At 39.0% G+C, this 25424-nt stretch overlaps 1 protein-coding gene across 1 annotated transcript; it reads left to right on the top strand.

Annotated features, from left to right (window-relative positions):
• The first annotated feature begins 19804 nt into the window (after positions 1-19804).
• Positions 19805-25096, top strand: BMP10 (bone morphogenetic protein 10). Its single transcript, XM_032204240.1, has 2 exons — positions 19805-20138; positions 24153-25096. The coding sequence occupies exons 1-2, from the start codon at positions 19805-19807 to the stop codon at positions 25094-25096; spliced, it is 1278 nt and encodes a 425-aa protein (XP_032060131.1).
• The last annotated feature ends 328 nt before the right edge of the window (positions 25097-25424 follow it).

Genomic DNA, 25424 nt, shown 5'->3' with positions numbered 1-25424 from the left:
GAAAATCTGTATCAATTTGAATAAATGCAATAGACAGAGAACCCTTTGTTATAGGCATTTTTCAAGCCTAGATAGAAGAGACTCTCTCAGTCCTAAAAAAGTTTGTAACCTGGAATACAATTATCCTTTCACACAATGTCAGTGTGTAAGACAGAGCTGTGGCCACGTGCTGAGTTCCCCTCATATGTTGGAGAAAAAGTTCACCTGTTGAGAGCAATTTATATCTCAGGATTAAAATACAAAATGAGGCAGAATTGATGCTAACTGTGTGCTTTTCTGAAGGATCTCAGTGAATGGCTGTATTTGCACATCAGTGCTTGGAAGAATACTGATTTTTTTGCAGTTTATTGGAGACTTTAATAGTTGCCAAAGAGCAAGGTATTCCTTTTGGGCCCAGGTCTGCAATATGTTATTTTCAAATCGGTCTCCTAGTTAAACCATCTGCTATTTTTTAAAAGAGCATTTTATCATCGTATGGTAGTACTGTTCTTCTGGGCAAATCACAACAGTCTGCAGGTTCTTGGTGATCCGCAGAATGTTTCTTGAGAGTCAGACTTAGATAATTAAATCCAAGAGTATTTTTGTGTGTGTGCCAGGTACAGGATAGTCTGTTTAGCCATATTTTGAAATGAAGTCTGAGAAGTATGAGAAGTAGAACTAGGACTTGTAGTTGTGATCATAGAATCACAGAACGTCTCGGGTTGGAAGGGACCTCAAAGATAATCTAGTGACACCCACCCTGTCATAGGCAGGGATGCTACCCACTATATCAGGTTGCTCAGGGCTTCATCTAAGCTGGTCTTTAACACCTCCAGGAATGGGGTATCCACAACCTCTCTGGGCAACCTGTTCCAATGCCTCGTCACCCTCTGAGTGAATAATTAGGCTAGTGCATAGAACTCACTACCCTCTGAGTGATGTTCTAGGCTAATGCATGGTGAATGCAAAACACCTCAAAGCACTCTTTAACAGCACTGCTTGGAAGAGTACTCACATGGGTTATGACCTTCAAAGCTTTTCTTGTGGTTGCAGTATTCAGAGAGACTATTCTTCAAAAACTAAGACCTTCAAAAACTAACTTGGAAGCTCTAATCTAGTTTCCAAGTGATAGCCATCATGCTTCAACCCCTTCTTTGTGTATTCTTCTGTTGCAGGGTATGGAAGTCATGACAATCCCTTCAGAGTCCAATGAGTTATGCAAAATCTAGAAAATAACTACCTTAACTATCTCAGGCTTTATATATCTGTGTATTTTTTTCTCTAGGGATGCTGACCTGACATCAACTATCCAGTGAAAGTTTAAAGATATGAGACTGAAGTAGGTCCCAAAGGAACAAACTGATTGAGATTTCAGAAGGCAGACTTGATGTACAAAGCTACATCTTATTATTCTATTATTATTATTTAATTCTCTGATTATTTAATTCCATACATTCTATAAATATATATAAAAATTATAAATTACAAATAATTCTATTATTAAGTTATTTAAAATAATTAGTCAATGCAATTATTTTCTAACTGCAGTATAAATGAATCTGAAACTTTACTGTTTTGAAGTGTAGTAATGTTTTTTTAAGACTCTTATCCTCTTGCTAATAGGATAATCAAAACTGTTTACTTTAAAGCAACCCAATGTGTACTATACTCTTACTTATTAATGGAAGAGTTTTCTGAGACATGTAATGAAGTCTAATTAAAACAACATGGTGGTTATGCACAGTTATGAAAATGCAGTGCTAAAATCTTCTGTTGACCCAGGGATAATGAGCAATACTCATGTGAAAAGTCCTGTCCTCCTCTTCTGTAGTTGCTTAGAGATTCTGAAGACTTTTCTAAATGGGCAAAATAAGGGATGAGTTGCTGCCTTGATATTACTGATGGGAAACTGAAGCACAATCTACCCTGTACAGTTTTAATTCTATCATGGACTTTATGATCTTAGAGGTCTTTTCCAACCTAAATAACTCTATGATTCTATACTATGATTCTATGGAAGTTGTCTGTGACCAACGCAGGAACTGAATGCAGCAGTTCAGTCTTCACTTAAGGCTTAGAAGACTCTCGTGTTTTAATGTCTTTTTCATTTAAATTAAATACATATTTGAGATCTTGTATTTTTTGTTTAGAAAATATTGCATATACACCTAGAAGCTTACTGAAATGTTTTTAACGTGTACTTCAACTCCCCAGTATATTTGCAGTTGGTACTAGAGTAAATGGTTCTACAAAGAACTCTAAAACAAGGTCCAATACCTTATTATCCACAACTTTTTTTTTTCTTTTTCTTTTTTTCTTTTAGTTCACAGTCTTATTGTATCCATCAGGCCTCTTGGCAATAGATTTGCATTTAGGCTACTGTGTTTGTTGTTTTATGAATAATGCTTCATTCATCCATGAACTCTCACAGCACCTCTACTGTCAAACTGCACAGCTTAGAGAAAAATGTTCTGGATGGAGCACCCTGGGGGCAAATTTGTTGATGCACCTTTTGTAGTGTACCTCACAACAGAGAGAAAAGAAAGTGCAGGGAGAATCATACACCATGTTGCTCATATGTCCACATTCCCCTTACCCAAGTTTCTCAGAGGCTGGTCTGTTTTCACATGAGCAGGTGCATTGCATGTTATAGCTTTGAATTTTAGACCTTGAACCCAAACATATCGGCACCCCCAGAAAGAAAGATGAAAGAAGAAATTAATTCAGATTTTGGTAACTGTAACTACAGGACAAACAGAAATGTAAACACAGCTCTGAACAAAAGCAAAGAAAAGGACCTACACATGAAAAAGAATTTTGATATTTTATCTATTTGATACAGTATTTGGCCAGTGCTATTTCCTGCTCACTATGCAACAATTTGCCTTGTGTTTCATGTAGCCATTTTATACGACAATTAACCTATTTTTAACTGTTTTGCAAAGTGATGGATTTTATTGACGGACTACAGGGAAAGACCAAGGATTTAAAAGGCAGCAACAATAGGTAAAGTGTCACTGGAGATACAGTCCCTTGGTTTCCTTAAACAACTAAACAACTGTAGTCTGAAAATGTTTTCAATCTTTAAATCCACAGCCTGGCAGCAAAGATTTTGGACTGAATTTTCATGATCTGAAGGAAAAATTTAGCTTTCATTTTACTTATAACTTAATACTTAACTTATGTCATTGGAAGATGTCTCATAATTATTTTTCAACAGTCTTGGGAATCTGGAGAGGTCCCAGCCAACTGGAAACTGGCAAAAACTGTTCCAATTCTCAAGAAGAGCAAGAAAGAAGTCAGTCTCACTTCAGTGCCTGATAAAATTATGGAGAATATTATTCTGGGAGATATTGAAAAACATCTGCAAGACAATAGCTATTGGTGACGGTCAATACAGGTTCACAAAAGGAAAGTCCTGTTTATCTAACTAAATTTCTTTTTATGGTAAGGTTACCCATCTAGTTGACCAAGGGAAGCCAGTTGGTGTAATCTTTCTGGATTTCAGCAAAGCTTCCAATACCGTTTTTCAAAGTATCTCTCTGGATAAAAGAATAAAAATACATACTACAATGGGTGAACAATTGGCCAACAGATCAGGCTCAAAGGTTACAAATGAGGTTACACCATGCTAGCAGCCAGTCCCTAATGGGGTTCCCCAGGGCTCCATTTTGGGGCCAGTTCTCTTCAATGTTTTATACATGATCTGGATGCAGGACTGGAATGCAAGCTAAGTAAGTTTGCAGCTGATACTAAATTAGGAGGAGCTGCTGACTCCCTTAAGGGCAGAGTGGCCTTGCAGAGAGATCTTGACAAATTGGAGGGCTGGGCAATCACCAACTGCAGGAAGTTTAACAAGAGCAAGTGCTGGATTCTGCACCTGGGACGGGGCAACCCTGTCTATGCATATAGACTGGGGGACGAGAGGCTGGAGAGCAGCCCAGCTCAAGGGAAGTGGCCGTTCCACTCTGCTCTGTGCTGGTAAGGCCTCACCTTGAGCACTGTGTGCAGTTTTGGGCACCACAATATAAAAAATTTATAAAGCTGTTAAGAGTGTCCAAAGGAGGGCTATGAAGATGGTGAAGGGTCTAGAGGGCAAGAAGTACAATGAGAGGCTGAGATCATTTGGATTAATCAGCATAGAGAAGAGGAGGCCCAGGGGAGGCCTCATGGTGGGCTGCAGCTTCTTCTCAAGGGGAGCAGAAGTGCACGTGCTGACCTCTGTGCCCTGGTGACAGCAACAGGACCCAAGGGAACAGCATGGAGCTGTGAAAGGGGAAGTTCAGGTTGGATATTAGGAAAAGGTTCTTCACTGAGAGGTTGGTTGAGCCCAGGAAAGTGGTCACAGCACCAATCCTGGTGGTTTTGAAGACATCTATGGACAATGCATTCAGGCATATGACTTGATTTTTAGGTAGTCCTGTGTGGAGTCAGGAGTTGGACTTGATGATTCTTGTGGGTCTTTTCCAACTCAGGATATTCTATGATTTTATGATTGTATGAACTTAAGCATATGTTCTACATAATATGAAACACCTGCTATCACAGAGCTCATTAGGTATTCATAGCTTTATGGTTCCTCTATAAGCTATTCATCAGCTTTATGGATAAGGATCTTTTAATATTTGGATTCCTGAGATCTCCCATGGGAATGGATAGAAAATGCCTACTGATTTCCATGTGAGGAACCCACAGAAGACTGCCGCCACTTCCTAAGCAGCCAGCAGCCAGCGACCATTCCCAGAAACAATGGGAGAGACAGTTATGCTCACAGTCAAAGGAGAGTGTTTATCCTAATGACAACTGCCAAAGGTTGACATGCAGAGAGGATCATGCATGAAGCTTATTAGCCTTAAGCGCAAGATTAACACCTTGAAAATAGCACAGGCATTTGGTTTATCTGCATCAGGGAATGTGCAGTGCTGTGGTGATCCCACTAGGACTGGAACTCAGATCTATCACAGAAATGAGGAATGGATCCAGTGCATAAGCTTAGATGCTATAGAGATATGGGTGGAAGGAGTCTAGAAGAGTATCAGGATGTGACTCTTACTATGTTGAAGGTTACCAGGTCTTTCCAAGAGTTTCTTTCCATCCAAGTAATATGTGTCCTGGAAGTTTAGCTAGCTTTTCAGATAGTCTTCTTCTATAAAAATATTTAATGTAGAAGAGAGCACATTGGGAGTGTGTCTGGGTGTGCCTGAGTGTGTGATTATATGTATACATGGGCAGCTTTTATGTGTTAAAACAGTATTTATCCTAGGATAGGATATCAGAATAATGTTGATTATTTGCTTTCATTTAAAAAAAAAAAAAAAAAGTATTTAAAGGCGTGCCTGGAATCCCAGCAATGGTATCATTGGATGCACTCTGACAGCCAGCTAAAATATGTCAAGTATTTTGGGATGGCAGAATTAGCACACATTCCAGTCACATCTCCAAGTCTGCTGCAATTAACCTTTCTTTATCCTTTATACATATCAGTGGGCGGGAAGCATCTACGGTCCCTCACTGCCAAAGACACCAGTTTATCTAGACACCTGCATATTAAGATCTTTTCACCACTGAAGCCATTCCACTGAGAACTTCCCCACTGTCACCTCTGGGTATTTCCCAGTGTGCAAGACTGTTTATCAAGGTTAAGTTGTGACAGTTTTGTCAGTTACAATCATTTTAAAATCAGAGATTGACCCAGAAACTCTTACCCTGGTAAGCAATATCATTTACATGAAATAGACTGCTTAAATTAGGCGTGGCAGGTTTTTGTATATGATAGAATCATAGTATGGTTTGGGTTGTAAGGGACCTTAAAGATCATCTAGTTCCAACCCCCCTGCCATGGGCAGGGACACCTCCCACTAGATCAGGTTGCTCAAAGCCCCATCCAGCCTGGCCTTGAGCACCTCCAGGGATAGGGCATCCACAATTTTTCTGGGCAACCTGTTCCAGTGCCTTACCACTCTCAGAGTAAATAATTTTGTCCTTATATCTATTCTAAGCTTACTCTCATTTAGTTTAAAGATATTACCCTTTGTCTTACATTCCATGACAGAAAGTCCCTCCCCAGCTTTACTGTAGGTCCCTCTTTAGGTACTGGAAGGCCACTATAAGGTCTCCCTGGAGCCTTCTCCTCTCCAGACTGAACAACCCCAACTCCTTCAACCTCTCTTTGTAGGAGAGGTGGTCCAATCCCTCATCTTTGTAGCCCTCCTCTGGACTCATTCTAATGCATCCATATCTTTGTGTTGGAGGCCCCAGAGCTGAATGCAGTGCTCCAAGTGGAGTCTCACAAGAGCACAGCAGATAGGAAGAATCACTTCCCTCGACCCGCTGGCCATGCTTCCTTTGCAGCCCAGGATATGGCTGGCTTTCTGGGCTGCCAGCACACACTGCTGGCTCATGTCAAGCTCATTGACCAACACAACCAAGTCCTTCTCATCAAGGCTGCTTTCAACTCTCCACCTAGCCTGTACTTGTGATTGGGAATGTCCAGACCCAGATGCAGGACCTTGCACTTGGCCTTGTTGGACCTCATGAGATTCACACAGGTCCACCTTGAGGCCTGTCCAGGTCCCTCTGGATGACATCCTTTCCCTCCAGTGTGTCGACCGCACCACCCAGCTTGGTGTCATCGGCACACTTGCTGAGGGTGCACTTAATTTCACTGTCCACATCACTTACAAAGATGTTAAACAACATTGGTCCCCCTCAGTACTGACCCCTGAGGAACACCACTCATTACTGATCTCCGCTTGGACATTGAACAGTCAACCACAACTCTTGGAGTGTGACCCTCCAGCCAATTTCTTACCCACCAAGTGGTCCATCCATTGAATCCATGCCTCTCCAATTTAGAGACAAGGATATCATGGGGGGGCAGTGACAAATGCTTTGCACAAGTCCAGGTAGATGATGGCAGTTGTTCTTCCTCTATCTACCAATGCTGTAACCCCATCACAGAAGACCACCAGATTTGTCTGGCACGATGTGCCCTTAGTGAAGCTATGCTGGCTGTCACCAATCACCTCCTTATTTTCCATGTGCCTTAGCCGAGTATCCAGGAGGATCTGCTCCATGATCTTGCCAGGCACAAAGGTGAGACTGACTGGCCTGTAGTTCCCCCAGTCTTCCTTTTTTCTCTTTTTTAAAATGGGAGTTATGTTTCCTGTCTTCCAGTCTGTGGAAACTTCATGGGATTACCATGACTTCTCAAATATGATGGAGAGAGGCTTAGCAACTCCATCTGCCACTTTCTTCAGGACCTGCAGATGTATCTCATCTGGTCCCATGGACTTGTGTGACTTCAAGTTCCTTAGATGGTCTGGAATCTGATCTTCTCCTACACTGGACAGTTCATCATTCTTCCAGTCCCTGCCTTTGTCTTCTGGGGCCAGGCCATGTGGCTGGAGCTCTTAAACAGATAACTTGTCTAATAAATGAGAAAAAGTCTTCCAGTTTGCATCAAGTAACAAAGAGAGATGGCTGCATACATGAGCAAACTTTCATTTATAGGACAGAATTCTCTTGAAGATAAAATTGAAGTTGGGCTGGTGAATCCAGCCCACTATTTGAAACAAAAAATGTGCTGTCTGATTGTCCTCATTTTGCTAAGTCTTCCCACTGTTTTTATACTAACAATGTATAGCGATGGGAAAAAAAAATCATCCCTTAGTTTTAGAAATAAAGAACTTGCCTCATGAGTGTGTCTCTAACCACTCAGGAGCAAATAGCTGCAGTTGAACAGTGAACAACATGGCAGGATCTACATGCAAAAAGAAAAAAGCATACCAGTAAACTGAAATGAAGTGCTCAATTTGAATCAAGGTACCTTATCTTAAGTACTCAAGTCTTAAGTTATTGTCCATAGAGGAGGTGAGCAGGGCTTTGCAAAATTACTTGTTTTGTATAAGAGAATGTCATGAGCCACGCCAGATATTTCAAGGCACATAATCCAGTTCTGATGGCCCATAAAACTGGGTGTGATTTTGACTGGCCACTAGATGGCAAATTGTTACAGTAATCTCAACAGCTAATTTTTTTTTTTTTTTTTTATTACGATCTGAGTCTAGGATTGTTACTAGGTGAGAGCTTGTTCTTGCTGTGCTAGTGAAAACACTGATTAAGTGCAAACCATAAGACAAGAATAAAATAAAATTAATCCCTGTCAACCTGAGACATGTTCCTCAGGAAGAAAATGCTGGGTCAGATTGCAGGAGATTAGAATTCTTTCTTTCAGATTTCCAAACCACTGTGATTTTTGTTTTCATGTGTAATTATGCCCCATTTTTTGACTAAATTAATTTTTCTCTTTCTCATAATATTTGTCATTTCTTCTCTTTACAATATATATACACGTATCCCTTTATCTAATAAAGCATTACGTTTGTAGAAGGTTTACTAATTGGACTTCAAAACATTCCAGAAATGTAAGTAGCAAAGATTCACACAATTAAGTGAAATCTTTTTCTGTTTCTGAACAGGGATACAGCAAAGGATGTAAGATAAATCTGACAAATGCCAATGACACACTAACCATGAGCCCAGGTAAGGGGGGGAAGCCCCAAAACTCCTGTATCCCCCTTATCTCCTTCTTGTCTTCTCACCCCTGTTGTCACCAGGTGAAATCTAACAAACCTCATCTTGCCATCTGCCTCTGCTCTTCCTGCTTGGCTATGCTCCTCCCTCAAGCATAAATATTCCACAGAAGAATTCTTCACTCTTGCTTGTTTTTGTTTGGTTGTTTGGTTGTTTGGTTGGTTGGTTGGTTGGTTGTTTTTTTTTTTTTTTTTTTTTTTTTTTTTCTCTGCTTTGCTTTGCTTTGCTGGAGAGGTAGCCAGGGGAGAAAGTGGGCAGGCAGGCTGGCTGGCGTTCTGTATCCAGGTCTCTATTCCTTGCAGGCAGGTCCTGTTGTTCTGGTGCTCATCATGGCCATACCATGTACTGTTTTTAGCATCTCTCTTCCTATTCTGCATTTTTTTTCCTTTGCTCTTTTTTGCAGCTCAGTAAGAGATAGACAGACTCATGTGACTTGAAAGTTCCCACTTTATTTAGTTTTCTGAGGGTGTGTATAAAGAGAGTAAGGTAAAACTGAGTTGGGTCCTGTAATTTATCCAACTATTTCTTGATGGATAGAAAAATTGATGTATCATATAGACCCATTTGTGGCCATGCTCTGACTGGGGAAAGTACCCTTTAAAAATTATCCTGCAATTGCTGGTAATAGGATGAGAGCTGATGAGGGAATATAATGGAGGGTAGAGGGGTAAAGAAGTGCAATAAGTTTTTCTGAGGAGGCTGTTATGGTTTTGATGGCTTCCAGGACAGCCCAGACTATAAAGGCAGCTAAGGCCTTTATTTGTTTGCAGGCTGTAAATCCAGCCCAACAGTTCCTGGGTAGGACACAACATATCTACCCATCACATACATGCTGTGATTGCCACCATGCCAGCTGCTGTGGAGTTTCCCCTTTCTTCTGCTCTCACCATTGTACAGATGGTCAAACAGCAATTGGAAGGCATTTAAAAATATGCTTAACTTGAGACGTAAGGACTTTAAGGCTTGACCCAACAGTGGTAGTCACTAACCCTTTCCATCCCTTGTGATAGGAAGCAGGGGCTGTTTTCACTTAAAGAAGCTCTGTGAATAAGAAATTTGCCCTGAGCACACCAGGAGGTGTTTGACAGCATCACATTAAGCAATGTCCCTGGGTGCAATATACTGAGAGCTGAGCCAGGGCACTCTGCCACTCATTCCAGATAAGTAGAGCCCTTTAACACCAGGGACTGTGAGGGGCTTGTTCCATGCTCTCAATAAGATAAGCTGCCATCCGCGCTTCACAAGACACTCCTATCTGCCAAGCCACTCTGAGAAAAACTGGGAGATGTGCAGCACGATTTAAAGCACATTACAAACTCCTACAAGCTGCAAACCTAAATGTGGGGGTCTCGTGAATCAAAAGTGAGGAAACGCCAGAAGTGTGGGATCCTTCAGACAGAAGAGTGTTTATGCACAACTCATAGATGTTAAACAGCAGTGAAGGAGATAACACAACAAGAAGGATAGAATTGTCAGTACAAAACTCTAAAAAGTGGAAGAATCATTAAAAATTCCCCAAATAAAATGTATTTTCATGATCCCGAGCATCACAACTGTTAATACAGTTTAATTAGTACCTGAGAGGGAGAGGTGTCTTTTTATGCACACACTGCCACTAGAACAGACTCTGACTGATGGGACTGCTAATCAGAAAACTATTTATGTATCAATAAGGAAAGCATCCTGGCTATAATTGCTTATAGCAGTTGCCTAGGGGCTCTGATTTTCACCACCCATTGTGTTTTGTTTTGGTTTTGTTTTAAGTTGTCAAGATAAAGTCACATTTTTAATATGCCATTTAAATTGGAGAAGAATTAGTCTTTCACTTTTTTTTGTTGGTCTTGTAAGATTTTTTTCAGGTGAGGAAAATCAGCAGTTGTGAACTGAGCTATTAGCAGCATTTGATAAAATTTCTAACTAATGCTAACATATATGTATGTATTCTGAGCATCCTAAACAATAAAGTTGCAGAAGCCAAACTAAAATCAATAGCAGATAAGCAAAACCTATGCTATAAGCAAAACCTATGCTATAAGCAGATAAGCAAAACCTGGGCTATGCATAAGTTCTTTCCCTTCAGAAAAGTAGACTGTATGTCAAAAACTAATTTTTAATAATATTTTGCTCTTAATTTTTTGGACTTTTGCAAAAGAAGGAATGTCTCCAAAACAGTTTTTCCCAGCCTTTCTTTGGTAGTTTTGGCAACAAAAAGCCATGAGTTTAAACATTCTGGAAGGTTTCCCCATAAGGAATGTAATCATTACCTTTTTCTTCTGCACTAAATATAAGTATTTAAAACATTTTTTTTTTCATTCATTTGCTGATAACTAGCCCATACAGAAGGCAAAACAGCACAGAGTCTAGGAGGACAAGCTCATATTTGGAATTTTTGCTGTGTTTGAAGTGAAAATAAAAAGTGCTTCTACATAGTTTTCTTTTCTTTTCTTTTCTTTTCTTTTCTTTTCTTTTCTTTTCTTTTCTTTTCTTTTCTTTTCTTTTCTTTTCTTTTCTTTTCTTTTCTTTTCTTTTCTTTTCTTTTCTTTTCTTTTCTTTTCTTTTCTCTTCTTTTCTCTTCTTTTCTTTTCTCTTCTCTTCTCTTCTTTTCTTTTTTTTCTTTTCTTTTCTTTTTTCTTTTCTTTTCTTTTCTTTTCTTTTCTTTTCTTTTCTTTTCTTTTCTTTTCTTTTCTTTTCTTTTCTTTTCTTTTCTCTTCTTTTCTCTTCTCTTCTTTTCTCTTTTCTTTTCTTTTCTTTTCTTTTCTTTTCTTTTCTTTTCTTTTCTTTTCTTTTCTTTTATTTTATTTTCTTTATTTTTCTGTTTTTCTTTTCTTTTAAAAAAGTGGAAAAGAGAATTTGATATTCAGTTGCATGACAAACATAACTGAGAAAGGCTGCTGACCATCCTAATTTATCCGTTGTAATTCAAATCATCAGATTACAGAAACTGAAATGTTAATTTTAATTCTTCCAATTTTTAAGGATGGAGTTAGACAATTTTTATTTGTTTGTTTGTTTGCTTGTTTGTTTTTGTTACTGACAGTCTCTTCTACTGTCACATAAAACTTAACTTTCCTTTTTGATCCCAACTCTAACATAAGACAAACAGAACTTTGTCTCATTTTTTCTCATGTTTTGTTAAGGTGAATACAAGCTGTTGGCTTTGTAATTACCATCTCGCACTGAGATATCAACAAACCACACAAAAATATTCCATCTCTGCTTAGTTGTTGATTAAGTAATTTTGAGTTATTAATCAAAATAATTTCTGGTGAACAGAACCTGTTTTCTTCAAATCCATTGTTCAAGATTAAAAATCTATAATTCCAGAAACCAGGGACAGGATATATTTAGTCATTGTTCCCAGGAGCTTTGTCCTTTTAGGGCTTTGGAAGTATTTAAATGGAGTTGTCATTAAGGAGAAGAATGTTATTCCTCAAACAGTCCACTTGGACATAGCTGACAAAGGGGAACAACTTGGGAGATTTCTGTAAAGTTTTGTTTAGGAGTCTTGCTTTTGTCAGTGTCACTGAAGCTGCTCAAAGGGTTGCCCAAAGTTTAACACCCACATGAATCCAAAGCTTCACAAAATAACTGGATTGTGAGAGAAGGAATTTCAACAATGTAAAATTAAAACTTTCTCTTGACCTTTTTCTATTAAGCTGTGCTGTGAAGCAAGTATGATAAGAAACCAGCAGAGTCAAAACTTTTAGTATTAAAGAGTGTGCCTACTCTGCTGTTCATTAGCATTACAATACAATCAGGTTCTTTATGAAGATCTTAGATATTGATTTCGTTTCAACTGTGTCCCACTGGATTTGAATTGTTGGCCTAAACAAACTGTGTGACCTTTAAAGGTACTAAATTTTAAATGACCTTTTTGTAGTATTTAGAGCCTCCATCTGTGTATATCCAGATAATGGGAGGGGAGACAAATCAATAGATTTCTTGAGGTATCCCCCATCTCATAAATGATATGAGCAAGTGTTTATCTTAGTGTTCCTGGAAATACTTATGCTCATGGAAACATTTTGATCACCTGTGTTGATGTGTTTTAAAGCTTGGCAGGAAAAAAGATTAAATGCTGAAATGTACAGAAGCAGATGCAAAAGCAAGGGGCTGCATTGTCTTTCTCATGTAAGGATCTAATAATTTTCTGTTTATCATTCTCTCACTACACAAGACTAAGCTATGTGCATGCCTGCATGCTAGCACAAATTTCCAATTACATATAAAGAAAATCCAATCACACTGGAAAATGGTAGCTTATCCAAATAGTGCTCAAGGAATTAAGCACACGGGGAGCTGGGATTCACAGTAAAAATGAAGCCACATGCTTGCAGTGAATTTGCTACATACAACTGACAGGACACTGACAAGAAGGCAATGTCCAGCTATTTCCAGTCCTCTTCTTTCTGTTTCAGTTACTCAGGCTTTGTGCCAGCTTGAAAAATCTCTGCTTATCAGTATTTATCTGTACCGCCGCATGGCCAATGACCTGCCACTAAGACCAGATTGGACTAGTGCAAATGCACAGTGATGGACTCCCTTCCTAGTGCCTGGAGTTTTGCCACCTCAGCAGGAAAAACAGAACAAAAAAATGGAATTGACAGCAGTCATGCAGTTTGTCTGTATGTTCTACTTGTTAGTGTGTCCCCCAGCCTTTTTACTTGCATGGAAATAGCTAATGAAGATGAAATGCCACTGACTTCCCTTATAGAGCTATTGATGTGCATTTCAATATTGTCTCTAACAGGTCACAAGTAGATTGTGTTACACAGCCTAAATAGTTCCCTTCTGTTGTGGCTGCACATGTCTTTCCTTCTTCTCTCTGTTTTCGTTTCTTTTTCTCCATCACTCTGGTTTTAACACATTGCTACACCTCTCTCATCCCACTCTTTCTTTAAATAATATATTTCCAATTTCCAGTGCCATCTGAAATCAGAACAGGGAGCTACTGGGGAACAGCCCATTTATGGAAAGAAAATCCAGAGCAGCCATGAACTGAGGCATACAGGAACAAGGACTCAGGCAGATGCAGGAATGGAAACTAATTTTAGTTATTCCATTGCAAGCTCATCACACTGTCAGTGTCACACTCTTCTTTATCTACCATATCACATCCAACAATTGCCTCATGCCACAGCTATCTCCTGACAGAGACAATTGTGGGCCATATTCGTAATAATTTTGTGTCTGTATTTTGGAAAATTTCAAATCATATGCTGGGTTGCTTGCTAGAGTATATTAGCTTGCATCACTCTCCTACTTCCCTAAAATGGCATATATGTCAGTGATATCCTGATTAGAGAGCAGCTTTGAACCAAAACCCCTGCATTTATAGATTGAAGATGTGCTCAGCAGGAATTTTGAAAATTTCCAAACAGGATGTCGTAATGTTGATTCAGTCTAAATGTTGACAATTGATCGAAGTGTTCTGATAGAGATACGTTATACCTCTTAACATCATGCAGTGAAAAATATGTGGGCTTTTTTTAGATTTATCTGTGTTTTTAAGGGGTGATTAACATCACCAAAGGCAATGTTGTTTTTTGTTTGTTTGTTTGTTTGTTTGTTTGTTTCCATTAAAACACATCCTTTCTCCTTTATTAATGCTGTATTACTTAATGGGCAAAAGAAGTCATGTGTTTGAGAATGAGAACCCTCTTTGTCATTTAGAAAAGACTTTCAGGCTTATTTTTTTCTCAAAGGTTCTAGCACAGAAACAAAATTCCCCTTGTGCTATAATGCAAATCTTGCAAGAGCAAGTTGGGGAGGACGAGGGGGTATTTTCTTGTGGCAAAGCAGGGCATTGCATTTTGAATTCCAGAAATGGAGGCATGATTGATGACTCAAAGTTGTTTGAAAAATTTTCTTCTATGAAACAAGGATATATCCATTTTGTTATCCTCTCCTTTCTTATTTATATAAAGTATATATTCTTGCATGACAGATTTATTTTTTCTTATGTATTATACATGCAAAAATGGAAATGTTCCATGACAAATAAACTTGAAGCTTAAATGAAAACTGTAAAGCTGCTCAAGGTCATAGGATACTGGAAATGTCCAATATTTGTTTGTTTTCCCGTGTCTACAGCCCTCAATATGGGGATTTGAAATTACAGTTTAAAGATCTGTAAAAGTCCCTAAAATGCCATACTGGTTGCAAAGTCTTCCCTTGTGAAATCTGAAATAAAAAGCTCTTACCACCATATTACAGCCCAAATTTTACCTGTGATATTTATATTCATTTATAAGCACAGCAGGCAATATCCTTCCCCTATCCAATAGATGATTTATTTAATCAGGTATTTTTTCTTCAAGTATCTCTCTTCACATACTACCAAACAAACAAAGTAACTGAAGAGTAATCCTTAAGGAATACTTGGTTTTCAGCAATGCTCCTATATTTATACCACAATCAATTACATTCCTTTCCTCTACTGAAAACTTAATCTCTTTGGGTTTTCTTTTATATGTTTTCTGAGTGGTCTTTTCAATAGAATCTATTCAAAAAAAGAATCAGGGAGAAGGAGTAAAAATAGAAACAAAACAAAACAAAACAAAACAACCAACCAAACAAAACAGATTTATTCATGTTCAAAAAAACTTAACATCAAATAAAATTAGATTGCAAATCTTATGAAAATTTGTTAAGTTATGCATTACTGAACCAAAATCCAGTTGACTGAGTTTACACGTGGAAAAATTACATGTGACTTCTTGTAACTAACTGGCAAGCTTTCTGTTTATTCACTGAGGAACCATTTAAGTCACAAAAGCCCAGGACACGTAAGCAAACATTAAACACTTTCTCTTGGAAAAAGTTCCACATCCCAACACTTTCTGAGTGTGTTAGTGAGAGCAGGTTTTTCTCCATGCTGAAAATCAGACTAAGGAAGGGTAAGGATGCTTAAAAAACACTTCACATTCTTTTTTCCCAACTTCCTCTTACTCAGAGGAGCATCACACCATTTCAGTCATGGTGTATCGTCAACCTTGGCACTTCGTAAAGCTCTGCTTCACTTTCTAGGCTTTCAGCACTGAGCTTGCTTCACACATTCCTGTTCAAACCCCTGCTCTTCTGCTGCCTCTTGACAGAAGAAGCCATAGAGGCATCAGCTTGGAGGAAGCTGCATGGTGCCTGAGATTAGAGTCTATTTTGGAGACCTACAATCTTCAGGACTGACCCTTTCGACAGCTGAGCTGTTCCCAGGAGTTGCTGCATAGCCTTGGCTACCACTGTGTCAACCGTGCTCACGTTCTTGCCTGAGCTGTTTAGCACTGTGAGCGTGAATGGCCCTCTCTCTGTTGATCTCCTCCAGGCCTCATGGCATGAGAATGGAGAGTGTCCAATCTACAGCTTCACCAGCAGCCAGCTCGAACAGGAAGGGCGAGACATAAATTAAACGATGCCATAGTTGCACTGAATATTGTTCCCTGATTCTGTCAAGAGCAGTGCAAAGGCTAAGGTTTCCATTAGCTACATTTTCCCATGTACTACTTCAAATTCTCTGGGGAAAAGAACCCAAATTTCCTAGGAATGAAGGCCAAGAAACCTTTCTGAAATGGGGTCATCAGTTATGCTGCAAAATTTTAAAACAATTATACAGTAATACCTATTAATGTTCTCTCTCTCCATCTACCTCAGTTAATCTGTTTAGCATAGATTTCTTGAGGGTAGTTTCCTTTTCAGGATGCTTATTGTACAAGTAAATTGTACATGTGAAAAAAAAGACCAAACCTCTTAATTTCAGTGACATGAAATAAAGCCATTCTGTTAAGTATTTCAACTGGGAGAAAAAAAAAAAAAAAAAAAAAAAAAAAAAAAAAAAAAAATCATGTTAAATTAATCAGCCTAAAACCTAGGGAAACAGGAAGCTGCTCTTCTATCAGATGTACTCTATGGGTTCTCCTCATTTGGCAGATCCCCAACAGGGTCTAAATTGAATAAGCTAAGAAACTCAGTGAAAGCTGACTTGTATATAACACAGCAGGCTGCATTGCCTTTCAGTATGCTATTGTTCAAGGAGTTATCAAAACAAGAGTGGAAATGCAAAGACAGCTGGAATGTCTGAGCAGTGATAACGCTTCTCATGAGCCACTGAACCAAGATGACATATTTGTGGGTTAAGGAATTTATGTCAGATCACTGTGTGCACAATACATTTTACTTACATATTTATATCTACAGGGTGTGAACTTACAGATTCACAGAAAATGTCTGGACTTAGTAAGGCTTAGAGAAGTCAGTTGCCCAGCCTCTGCTCCAAGGCAGTGTCAGCTCTGCTTATGTCACTGCCAGAGCAGTTACAGTAACGTTCATTTTTGTCACCCAGCAAATCAAAGCTGTACAGCAGGCTGTTTTAAACTGTAGGAAGGTGGAGTGAACATAGAAAAACTCATCTGGCTGTAGAATTGTTCAATTAACAGAATAACAGAAAGGAGACTTTGACTTAATGCATGCCTAATGCTCACTCCTCAGAATCACCAGCGTAATTCAACCTTTAGCTCTAAAGCTCACAGAAAACTCAAAACCCTCCAAACTGAGCCCTATAATGCTGTAGATCCCAATGCCTACAAGCTCTGAAAGGCATATCTCTGCTTGCTGTTGCCTGTGCATTCAAGCTGTTATTCATGCTTGTCTGAGAAGGAAAACCAGATATGAGCAAGCACTAAGGATAAGGCCGTATGCTGTGAAGTGCTAAGAAGATTCAGCACCTGTTGCCTTCCACCAAGCAGGAGCTACTACAAAATGCTTACACCCTTCATGGAAAAATATATACTTTTATATATACGAAGTCAGTGCATTTCTGAAATTAATATTTACGTATAAAAAGCACCTTTTGAAACCACTTTTCTAGGTACTATTGCTTTCATAGCAAATGTACTACCTGTTCACCTGCCTATGACAAGCCATCTCAGAGATCTCCTTTTACAGTAGCCAGTTACGGTACTGAAGAAAAGTTAGGGCTGTATTCCCTGACTCTTTTCTCACAGTTTTCATTGTTAATCTCCCTTCCTACAGCCGTATGGACTTTAGCTCAGCATAGTCAGGTGATGAATCACAAGCAAGAAGGCTGTGCTTTTCTTTTTAAGTTAATTAACGTAACTGACATCAACTCAGCTCCAAAATTTCCCTAAGTTTTTCTGTGCTTATCTCTAGAAAGCCACAATATTCAGAGAAAGTCTTTGATAGGACTGAAGAGGATTTATCGATAAGGTTGTACATATAACCATGAAATCCACACTGGGCTCTAAATTAATCTTCCTAAGCTCAAATATAAACTTCCAATGCAGCTAAGCAGTAACAGGGACATTGATAATGTGTTTTGGTTTTACTATCAAGTTTCGCATGCCTAGAAGGAGAAAAGTTGAATAAAGCAAGGTTAAAAGGTCTAGCAGATGTACCTGACATCAATACCATACATGACTTTGACAATGATATTGATATTTATGAGAAAAAAAAAAAATAGAGAGTATTACTTTAAATAAGCATGGCTTGAGTACCATTCTAAGTAAGTCAGCTGGAGTTGTGGCCATTTCTGCCAGTGATAGATTTGGGCTATTGAAGAAGGAAGAAAGTTGCAGAGATGGGGTAGCAAATCACTGGACATGCTTAGCCAGAATGGAAAAGCAGAGTCCAGAAAAATCAACAAATCAGCTTAGGTTTACTCTTTGGTAAAGCTCTTATTGGCAGCAAAACTTTGCAGTGGTAATGAGAAGAAATGTCTCTTCACCTTGAAGATGTCTACTAGATAAGAACTGAGCTCAGGCCCTGTAGCCAAAACAAGACCACCTTGAAAAAGTCTGAACAATGAAGTGATTTAAGTGGTCGATTTTATATAACAACTTGCTCAAGAAATCATACATATTCTTTATATGTATGATGCTCACATTTTGTTGAAATTTGCACATTAGCCACTAAAAAACTTTAGCACACCTTTTTGGCAAAAACTTTTCCAGATACCCCACATTGTACCTCTGAGCTATTTGAAGTCATGCAAAGGTGAATAATTAAGTCACTAGTCTGTTGGCCTTTGTGCATTTTCAATAGTTTTTGGACAGTGTCGTGACTAAATAAAAGGTAACTGTAACCTATAACCTCCCAAATCAAATATGTAAGATGTGAAAGGAAGAACAGATTTTCTTTACTTTCTCTGTTTCTGAGCATTTATATGGCACATGGCACTGAGCACTATCATTCAACCAATGGTAATGTTCAGATCAGGAAAGAGTGTTTTATAGCAAAAATAAGCACTGGAAATAAATAAAATAAAATAAAATAAAATAAAATAAAATAAAATAAAATAAAATAAAATATGAAATAAAATAAAAGTCCTTTATCATTAAACAACACAGTGCCTTATGCATGCAATATGGTGCCTGCATAAAAAAAAAGGGCTCAGTTTTACAGGCCATACTCTGATCTTCCCTGACTCATATTCACTGTCTTCAAAGTGCTTTTCCCAGTGAAGCCCTTGCAAAGCACAGCTTTATAGATGCAATATGAGAAACCCTCCTCACCTAAATATCTTGAGCTCACATGCTTCTCTGCATTCAGGGCCTTGTGACCCCAGAGTTGCTGTAGTACCAGCAGCTCCCCTCCTGTGCTGCAAACGCACAGAAGAATGGACCTTTTCCCAGAGAAGTTCCTTTAGAACTGAAATTTTAAAACTTATTTTTATATTAGTTTTTAAAAAGCTAGATTTGTTACCTTAAAGGAGCTATTCTTTGCCCTTGGTGCAAAATTCATAGGTTTCAGTAGAGGCTCTGTAGAATTAACGTTAGCTTGAAATCTGTGTGGATTGAAATTGTTCATGCGCGCCAAAGGAAGTCAGCTACCAGGAGGCAGAAAGTAAGGGCAGCTCCTCTCCGAGGAGAAACTTGTCCTATCTCTTAGTGTCCTAGTGCAAATGTTTACAAAATGCTCATTAAGGGAAAGGGGATTGCAAGATAGCAACAAATCTGGTGAACAGCTTACACTACATGAGATAAGAGAGGCAAGGCGACCATAGAAGAGAGCAAGCCATATCCAATTACTGAGACCTGGTTTTGGGGAGGGGGAAGGGGGAGAGAGAGGACGGATCACAAGTTTCAAGACAAGAGCTTCCAAACTTGTCATCTCCCTGTGACACATGTGGCGTATAACCCAGGGGATAAAACCGCCACTTAGCCCACACGAGAGCTAGAGCTTGTTGAGTGTGGTTGGAGACTAGAGCGAAGCCAAAGTCATGGATTCTGTAGTCCTCCAGCTGTGGGCTGTTCTCTGTCTTTTGGTTCACCTTGCTGCTTGCAGTCCCATCCTGAGCTTGGAGCACTCTTCCCTGGAGGAAGACGTGCCTCTTTTTGATGAGATCCTCTCCGAGCAGGATGGTGTTGATTTCAACACGCTGCTTCAGAATATGAAGAATGAGTTCCTGAAGACATTGAACCTCTCTGACATTCCCCTGCATGAAACAGCCAAGGTGGACCCACCAGAGTACATGCTAGAGCTGTACAACAAGTTTGCCACTGATAGGACATCTATGCCATCCGCAAATATTATTAGGAGCTTCAAAAATGAAGGTAAGACGTGCATCTCTAGAGGAAACAAATAGAAATAAGCACCCTTGTAGTCAACATGAAATGTATTTACCAGGCATTGAGCAGGAACTGCACTAAGGGGAAAAATTGACATTCAGTGAGGCCACCATCAGAAATAGACAACTAATACTGTATGTACCAATGTAAGCCAGATACTACTTGCTGCAAGGTAGATCCCTTGTCCTTTGCTTTTGAGATTGTAAGGTTTGGGGGAAGAAGATGTTCCTTTAGTGTTTCTATAGCACTAACCATAATTTGGGTACATTTTCATTATCCCTAGAATGACACCCATCTTTTGCAATTATCTGCCTGATTTTCAACCGGATACCTTCATTAATATTTGAAATTAAGGCAAGAAATTGTTTTACACACTGTTCAAATGTGCAGTATTTTCATATTGAGAGCTTAACCAAATACGGCTTTCTGTTAATATCCTCCCCTGATTGATCTTCACAGGATTCATCATGATTTCTTCCTTTGACATCTGAGCATAGTTCAGAAAACATACATGAAGCAGAATTTTGGATAACGCTTAAGTTTTACTTTAGGGAAGCAGGATATTGTCTATTAATAAATAAATAAATAAATGTTTCTGCTTCAGCATCTCCCCTCAGTTCAGCAAGGTCAAGATAACGTTTCAGTGCTGACATTCAGTAACTTGTCAATAGCTATTTGTATCATTACAGGTTTAACAGGTAAAAATGTTTTTCAGCTAACTATTTCCAAATACCAGTTATTCCATTTGGCTTAAAGCACAAGTGTTTTAATTATTTTTAACTACTTAGAGATATATGCAACTATTCAAACTGCCATGGGATTTCTCTCCTACTTCACCAGTGTAATTAATGAAGTATATCAGGTAATATAGTTGGGTTTTTGTTTGTTTGTTTGTTTGTTTTTTTTGTTTCTAATATTTGCAATTTAAAAATAGTGAAGTATAAGGAGAGGCGGTGCACAAGTTATTTCAGTTTGGCAACACAGATGCGAGGAGAAAATCAGCTCTGTTCTACACTGTTCTATCGTTCTGCCAGGCCCAAACACTCCTTACTGGCAACATGTTTATGGTTCGTAGAGGCACTGCATTGTGGTTTAAATCTTCTTTATGTATTCTTTTCTCCATTGTGGAGGAATTTATTGAAGGATTAATGGCACACCAGTTACACCCACTGGTGAACATTTATTCCTTGCAAGAGCTGTGCCTGTCGCTTTGCATCAGCATAAATGCAGACATATGCTGGAATGCCTATTGTTCTTTTCTCATTTTGCATTATTCAGAAGAAATAAATGTGATAAAATTTGGCAAGTAAACTATGCTGAACAATAAAATACAATGTGGTTTTGTGATATAAATCTGAAATTATTCCCGTGGCAAGACCAAAATTCTTTCTGATTCACAGCACTGAAAACTCTACAGACTGACCTTTTCTCGAGTAATACAGGTAGTGGTTCACAGTTTTGTGCCTTTCTGTAAGCATCATGTTCAACGCCTTTTTCATTCTTGCAAAAGTTCTGTACCAAATAGGGTAAAGTTAGTGTAACTGTCTGTCATTTCATTTTTTCTCTCACCTCTTATGATCCAAAACAGCAAGATGCAAAGTGAGGCTTCTGATGTTAAAACAGATTCATAAGCACGTGAATTAAAGTAGTGATGCAATTAATGCGCATGTATTTTTTTTTTCTATCTTGAAAGTCTGTGAAACTGGGAACCATTCTTTCATGTCAAAATAACTTTTTTTTGATAGAGAAACAAATTACTTGTAGTGGTCAAGACAATAGAAATGGATTATCCCATGGAATTTTTTGTTCACCTGCTTACTGAAAACTGGCAGTAATGGTATTTTCATTACTATTCATTGATTCCTATATTAAATTTGTTATTGTTATAAAGATATTATAACATATTGCATTGCTGGAAGTAGTTCTTTGTTTTAACGTATGCATAATGTCTCCATTGCAAATGGGGCTGTAATATTCTATCTGTTCTTAAAACTTGAGGGAAATTTTAAGGAAAATTTTTCTTTTCCTATGGACTCCAGATCACTCTTCCTGATCCTACTATTGGTAACAATAAGGTATTTCATCCCATGGGCTTTTTAGTTAAAGTGCAAAGTCACATCCTGACTTACACATGAACACTTTTCTTGCCCTGCTAGTGCTTACCCATGTTCTTACATGTGGGGTAGCCTTTCCCTCCATCCTAGCGACTTGCTCATGCTCATTTTCTGTATAGTCAGGTGGCATTTCTCCACCCTGTTGTCATCTGTAATGACTTTTTGCTTTAGTATTCCAAGGTCAAGGAAATCCTGACAATTACTCCATTTCTTCCAGTATAGAGATTAAAGCTAAGCATTCCTGTGCTTGAATAGCATTACCTTCAGCTCTCCTACCCTGTGTAATGTGTTCCTACCCTGGTGCAGTGCAGAGTGTATCAGCTCCCAGCATATCAATAAACAGGTAGAGAGATGCAATCAGAATGGCACCTCTTTTTTTTTTTCTTTTTTTTTTAATGAATGGATGGAAATAAGAGAGAGAGAGAGAGAGAGAGAAAGAGAGAAAGAGAGAAAGAAAGAGAGAAAGAGAGAAAGAAAGAGAGAAAGAGAGAAAGAGAAAGAGAGAAAGAGAGAAAGAGAGAAAGAGAGAAAGAGAGAAAGAGAGAGAGAAAAAGAGAGAAAGAGAGAAAGAGAGAAAGAGAGAGAGAAAGAGAGGGAGAAAGAGAGAAAGAGAGAAAGAGAGAAAGAGAGAGAGAGAGAGAGAGAGAGAGAGAGAGAGAAAGAAAGAAAGAAAGAAAGAAAGAAAGAAAGAAAGAAAGAAAGAAAGAAAGAAAGAAAGAAAGAAAGAAAGAAAGAAAGAAAGAAAGAAAGAAAGAAAGAAAGAAAGAAAGAAGAAAAAGGCAGGTGCCTCAAAACTTTCTTCATGTCAATAGGACAGCTCATGTGCTTAAGTTAACTGCTTGCTTAATTGCACTGATGGAGCATGGCCAATACTTGCAGATTCATCAGTGTCCCTTTTCTACAAACATCAAAACTGGAGAAATCAGACATGAAGATAGTAGTAGATCACAATCAGTTTGCCTCTGCAGAAATGTTACGCATAGAGTCTATGTCCTAATCTGTCTTCTGAGTTACAAGTAGACAGCACAGTAATTCAGCAACAAATACATAGTCGTTAGCTAAGATTCGGGCATTGCATGAAGAAATGCATATTGCCTATGTATAAATAAACAACACAGATAGGACAGACAGTCTGAATGACAAGCAGATATTATGTTCTTCTTATATGTGTTATTAACTAAAGCTGCCAAAAGTGCCTGACTCAGTACAGCTGTTTGACTTTGCTCACTTGAAACCCATTGAGTCTGTAGCAGGATTTCTGTTGATTGGCAGCTCACTTTGGGTGTTTGCTGCCTGTTCTTCCTAACCAGGAGCCTTTACAGTTTCCCAAGAGACTTTTCCCCCCTTTGTGATTGTCTCTCTCCATTGGTGAGGGATGTTTCAGTGGAAGGGAATAGTTGCCAGCATGGAAACTTTAAGCAGACCAAGATACAGCCTGCTGTTCTTGCATATGCAGCTTATCTGTCTCATGTTCACTCCAGTGCCATATCCTTCTTCCCTTCTTCTCTTACACTGGCTGTTTTTCCTCATTTGTTAAGCAAGTACCACAACAACCTAGAATTGGTATCATTTCAGTATTAAGCAACACATTTTTAACATGTATTCTTTCCAGGTGACAAGGAAGTCCCTGGGAGACATGGTAGCAGAAAAAAAATCTTTAAATCCAGGTTTATGGTCTTTATCATATCTGCAATCTCTCTGTCTTTAGACTTGTAGAATGAAGTTGGCCTTTTTTCCAAGTACAGTTTTGGGAAATGATGAAAAAACACTCACCTGAAATTATTTCAGTGAAACCCAGCAAGGCAAAATCTGTCAGATGAACTTCAGTGCATGTGTTACTGGATGTATTGACCCTTCTAAAATGCATGATCTTTGTCATTTCCAGATCCGTCTTCCCACCCAATTGGTATTACAGGAGTTCGGAAATACCCCCTTCTATTCAATGTGTCCATCCCTCACCATGAAGAAATCACCATGGCAGAGCTGAGGCTCTACACCTTAGTAGAACGGGACCAAATGCTCTATGATGGGCTCGACCGAAAGGTCACAATTTTTGAAGTGCTGGAAAATGGCCGTATGGGGGTAGGAGAAGAAAGAAAGATAGTGGCACTGGCATCCAGACAGATCTATGGCACAAGCAGTGAGTGGGAGAGCTTTGAGGTCACTGAAGCCATCAGGCGCTGGCGAAGGGCAGGGCTGACCACACACCGACTGGAAGTTCATATTGAGAGCAGGGAAGGGGAGGAGCAGAATGGAGAGGGGAAACTTGATATTGACATAAACTCTGAGGCTAAGCATGTGCCCCTGTTGATTGTGTTCTCTGATGACCAAAGTAATGACAAAAAAGAGGAGAAGCAAGAGTTGAACGAAATGATAGATCACGAGCAGCTCCTGGACTTGGAGAACCTGGAGGTTGGTAATTTCCATGGCCACCCTGGTGAGGAGGCACTGCTCCAGATGCGTTCCAACATCATATATGACTCTACTGCCCGAATCCGGAGGAACGCAAAAGGCAACTACTGCAAAAAGACTCCACTCTACATAGATTTCAAGGAGATTGGCTGGGATTCCTGGATCATCGCTCCAGCGGGATATGAAGCTTATGAGTGCCATGGAGTATGCGCCTACCCCTTGACAGAGCATGTCACACCAACAAAACATGCCATTGTCCAGACTTTAGTTCACTTAAAGAATCCCCAGAAAGCCTCCAAGGCCTGCTGCGTGCCCACCAAACTTGATCCTATCTCTATTCTCTACCTAGATGCAGGGGTTGTCACCTACAAGTTCAAATATGAAGGCATGGTGGTATCAGAGTGTGGGTGCAGATAGTAGCAGGGAACACATGCATAGGGGAGTGCACAGGGGAAGTATTTAATGATTCAGTCTGTAAATTTGTACATTTCAGATTTCTTATTTAATAAGGTTATTTAATGAGGCATGTACAGATAATTGTATGTTTCCTGTCATGGGGAATTGGCAAGTCATATGACTGTAGGAAATGTATATTTTGTTCCATTGCTTGCTTCTTGCTGTTCTTTGCTGCCCAAATTATGGCCAAGTCTCTCTTCATATCAGAGCACAGTGCAGATCACTGGGTTGTTTGGGTAGGCTCTTCACACCAGAAGGGGCACATTCAAATTCACAGGAATAAAGGCAT

The sequence above is a fragment of the Aythya fuligula genome, chromosome 27 (genome assembly GCF_009819795.1).
Source record: "Aythya fuligula isolate bAytFul2 chromosome 27, bAytFul2.pri, whole genome shotgun sequence".
Classification (NCBI taxonomy): domain Eukaryota; kingdom Metazoa; phylum Chordata; class Aves; order Anseriformes; family Anatidae; genus Aythya; species Aythya fuligula.
The sequence above is the reverse complement of the archived record's forward strand: the minus strand, read 5'-3'. Positions and strand labels throughout refer to the sequence as shown.